This window comes from Pollicipes pollicipes, unplaced genomic scaffold, assembly GCF_011947565.3.
Source record: "Pollicipes pollicipes isolate AB1234 unplaced genomic scaffold, Ppol_2.1 Scaffold_3447;HRSCAF=4054_pilon_pilon_pilon, whole genome shotgun sequence".
Classification (NCBI taxonomy): Eukaryota; Metazoa; Arthropoda; class Thecostraca; order Pollicipedomorpha; family Pollicipedidae; genus Pollicipes; species Pollicipes pollicipes.
This window is the reverse complement of record NW_023596297.1, coordinates 20,990,443-20,994,695: the sequence shown is the minus strand read 5'-3', so window position 1 is coordinate 20,994,695 and position 4,253 is coordinate 20,990,443. Positions and strand designations below refer to the sequence as shown.

Genomic DNA, 4,253 nt, shown 5'->3' with positions numbered 1-4,253 from the left:
GCGGCTGCGGCTGCGGCTGCGGCTGCGGCTGCGGCTGCGGCTGCGGCTGCGGCTGCGGCTGCGGTGCGGCTGCGGCTGCGGCTGCGGCTGCGGCTGCGGCTGCGGCTGCGGCTGCGGCTGCGGCGGCTGCGGCTGCGGCGGCGGCGGCGGCGGCGGCGGCGGCGGCGGCGGCGGCGGCGGCGGGGGGTTCAGTGGTGTGCGTGCCGCCGAGTGAGGAAAAGGTGCCGGCGCCGCGGCCGCGGTCGGTACCGCTCCTGGTGGGCCGCATGTGCTCGGGCCGCGGCCGCCCGTCCTACCCCGGATATTGCTCGATGAGTGCAGGCCCGCGCGCGTGCGGCCGGATCTGGAGAGGGCTGGTTAGGGACGGTCGAAACGGCTCGGTGTGATGTGGCGTGCGGCGAGTCGGCGGGCTACTCCAGATAAGATGCTAGTGGAGAGTTACCCGAGTCTTCTGGTTCCGTTGCCGGGTAGCGGGCTGTTATTACTCCTCTGACCATGGCCGTGCCTCACCTGCGCCGCGAGCGACCACTGTTTGTGAGCGCGGCAGACGTGGAAAACCCGGAATGTTAGCGCGGTGGTGTCAAGTCGTACCAGTATGCTGAACAAGGCGGACGTAACGGCAAATCGATGATCGGTCACGACGCGTGGCCGGTGCGCTCTCTGGGTGGCACATGAATGAGCTGTGCTGCGCACGAAGCATAGCTATTCAGTCCAACCCAGTGAAAGCGCACGAGAACGTCAAGACACGTGCTATAAAATCCTTGCACTGGTGCTTGTGGGCAACTGATCCACAGTGCCGTCGTGCTGCGTAATCGATGTCCAGATCGCCTGAGCGGGTTCACAGCTGGCGTGATCCGGAGCCCGATATCACAACTCCGGCCGGGCGAGTGAGGAGCGCCTGGCCCACCCAGAGCACCTCCGCTCGCGCGCCGCGCCGCGCCGCCCCAGCCCGGCCCGGCTCGGCTCGGCTGGCGGCGGGGCCCCAGGACCGTGGTGGGCCGCCGCCGCTGACGCTGACGCTGCCACTCCCGTCTGCCCGCAGGGTATGGCGTGACCACCGACGGCAAGGTCGTGTACATCAACGCCTCTACTTGCGACATGAGCTACATGCCGCTGAACCCGCCGATCGTGTTCGACGTGCCCATCCCGGATGACTTCACGAAACACTGACCGGCGGCCGAGCCGCTGCTCCGTGTGACGGACGGAGGTGACGTCCTCTCTGTGTGGCGGACGGAGGTGACGTCCTCTCTGTGTGACGGACGGAGGTGACAGCCCCTGCTCTGTGTGACGGACGGAGGTGACGGCCCCTCTGTGTGACGGGTGGAGGTGACAACCCTCTGTGTGACGGCCGGAGGCGACGGCCCCTCTTTGTGGCGGACGGAGGTGACGTCCTCTCTGTGTGACGGACGGAGGTGACAGCCCCTGCTCTGTGTGACGGACGGAGGTGACGGCCTCTCTGTGTGACGGGTGGAGGTGACAACCCTCTGTGTGACGGCCGGAGTGTGACGGACGGAGGTGACGGCCCCTCTGTGTGACGGACGGAGCTGACGGCCGCTCTGTGTGACGGGTGGAGGTGACGGCCCTCTCTGTGTGACGGACGGAGGTGACAGCCCCTGCTCTGTGTGACGGACAAAGGTGACGGCCCTTCTGTGGCCGGCGGCTGAGCCGCTGCTCCGTGTGACGGACGGAGGTGACGGGCCCGGTGCCGTCCCCTGCTCCGTGTGACTGACGGAGGTGACGGGCCCGGTGCCGTCCCCCTGCTCCGTGTGACTGACGGAGGTGACTGGCCCGGTGTCGTCCCCTGCTCCGTGTGACGGACGGAGGTGACGGGCCCGGTGTCGTCCCCTGCTCCGTGTGACGGACGGAGGTGACGGGCCCGGTGCCGTCCCCTGCTCCGTGTGACTGACGGAGGTGACTGGCCCGGTGCCGTCCCCTGCTCCGTGTGACGGACGGAGGTGACGGGCCCGGTGCCGTCCCCTGCTCCGTGTGACTGACGGAGGTGACTGGCCCGGTGTCGTCCCCTGCTCCGTGTGACTGACGGAGGTGACTGGCCCGGTGTCGTCCCCTGCTCCGTGTGACGGACGGAGGTGCCGGCCCCGGTGCCGTCCCCTGCTCCGTGTGACTGACGGAGGTGACTGGCCCGGTGTCGTCCCCTGCTCCGTGTGGCGGACGGAGGTGACGGCCCCAGTGCCATCCCCTGCTCTGTGTGGCGGACGGAGGTGACGGGCCCGGTGCCGTCCCCTGCTCCGTGTGACTGACGGAGGTGACGGGCCCGGTGCCGTCCCCTGCTCCGTGTGACGGACGGAGGTGACGGGCCCGGTGCCGTCCCCTGCTCCGTGTGACGGACGGAGGTGACGGACCCGGTGCTGTCCCCTGCTCTGCCTGACGGACAGAGGTGACTGGCCCTCTGTGTGACGGACGGAGGAGACGGGCCCGGTATTGCCCGCCATGTGGGCGGGAGACACGCTGACCAGGACCTCGGCGACAGAGGATCACCGAGTGGATCACTTGCACTCGGGTACATAGACGCTAGCTAGCAATGATCTGAGGGGTAGGGGCAATACGCAGCCCTGCGCGGCTCCGTTCAGCGGACGAGTGTAGAGGGCATGGCCTCTGGGATAGACGACTGCTGCGAGCAGCGGGCCTGGTTCGTGCTGGGTTGGACTCGTGCGTGCCTGCTAGGAGTTCTGTTCGTGTGCTGCATTGAAGGCGTGCGGGTGGGCGCCTTGGGATCCGGGCGGTCGGCACGCCCTAAGGCCAAATCACCGTCTTCACGCGTGCGTATGGTATTATTGTGAAATCGGTGCGAAGTTATCGAAAATTGTACTTCTCTGTCATATGTGATAACTATTTTACATGTTTTAGTGTAAACGAAGTATGCCTCAGAAGTTGGAATTGTTATATTTTTGACACTCAATGATGTCTCAGACCGTTGGTTAGGTCATACTTAAGTTTGGTCAACGCCTGTTTTTTCTTCGCTACCCGCTGAACGCATGGCTTCAGCATAGTTAAGTGGAAGTGTATGACAGTTATTCGAAAAGATAAGGCTGGCCGAAGACAATACTCAGTCGTGTGGGCTCATTTGAGCTCGAGAACATGTCCTCAGCTTTTTGGTACGGTTTAGTCAGTGGTAACCTGTATGCGTACTTGTTACCCATCTCATGGTGTGCAATAAAGTATACAACATATATAACGATTTTTAGTTGATACGTAACTCGTTTCGGGACAAAAATCGTCGAGACGTTGCGTGCTTTGCTGTCTCGTGTCAAGCTGGGACTATCTTTCGCGCCACGGTGCAATCGGTGGACTTCCTTCCAATGTTTCCTGTAGTTTGTTGGACCCTTCCAGACGAACCATCGGGCGCTGTCCGTGGCGAACCGTGCAGCGTCTTATTGCTTGTATGGGAAGGCATCTAACCTCTATTCGATTTCACGTCATCTTCTTGCACAGCTTAATCGAATGCACGGTATGCATCACTAGAGTACAGATACATGGAAGCATCAAGCATGTTGATCTGGAACCGCGCAATCAACTTGCCTTGGATGCATCGCAATTGTCTTGTATGTCAAAACAGCGCCGACCTTTCAACGCCTAAATATCGATATTCAAACAAAGACTGTAAGACAGGCTGGTTCAGAAAATTTGTTCCCCGAACCCCATTTACCTGGGGAGCGTGTCTGATCGTAGTGTTTTCTTTTCATAGAGAACCTAACGCGTTCCTGTAGCACAATTTCTGGTCGGTAAAAAAGACGCGTACAGACACCTTGCACATGGATTGACAGTTGTATCTGAAAAGTTTTGACGTCATTTGTATTATCGCGTAAGATGCGTTGTGGTCAACCTCAGTCGAGACGGCTTAAGCCGTTATCTCCCCTCACGCGATGAATGGTTTATGTGCTCTCAGCTCAGCACCCGTTTTGAATGAAGCTAAAGGCACGCCGCATCCTCACCAAGCGTTTAACCCGACCGCCTACCCTGGCTGCGAGCGGCCACCGCGAACACGGCGTCTCCTGGCCCATCAGCCATGCGGAGTTTATCGGACGCCCAGATGTGCAGGTGCCGCCGTCCGTCTGCACGGCGGGTTTTCCCGGGGGCGCGGCGGCCCTCCAGCGGGACGAATATTCTGTCGGTCACCGGCGCCACCGCCGGGCCGACGGACGATCGCACGGCGCGTTCGTGACCTGACTCGAGAACCTGCCGCTCAGATAGGAGATCACCAGTGGACTGCTGTGGCGGGCGGCGGTAGCAACGCT

At 61.9% G+C, this 4,253-nt stretch overlaps 1 protein-coding gene across 1 annotated transcript; it reads left to right on the top strand.

Annotated features, from left to right (window-relative positions):
• Positions 1 to 1,042: 1,042 nt before the first annotated feature.
• LOC119092686 (metallophosphoesterase domain-containing protein 1) lies at positions 1,043 to 1,279 on the top strand (the record flags this gene model as incomplete). Its single annotated transcript, XM_037215652.1, is given in 2 exon segments — positions 1,043 to 1,207; positions 1,266 to 1,279. A coding segment is annotated over 1 exon segment (128 nt), but the record flags the coding sequence as incomplete, so codon positions are not given.
• Positions 1,280 to 4,253: the final 2,974 nt, after the last annotated feature.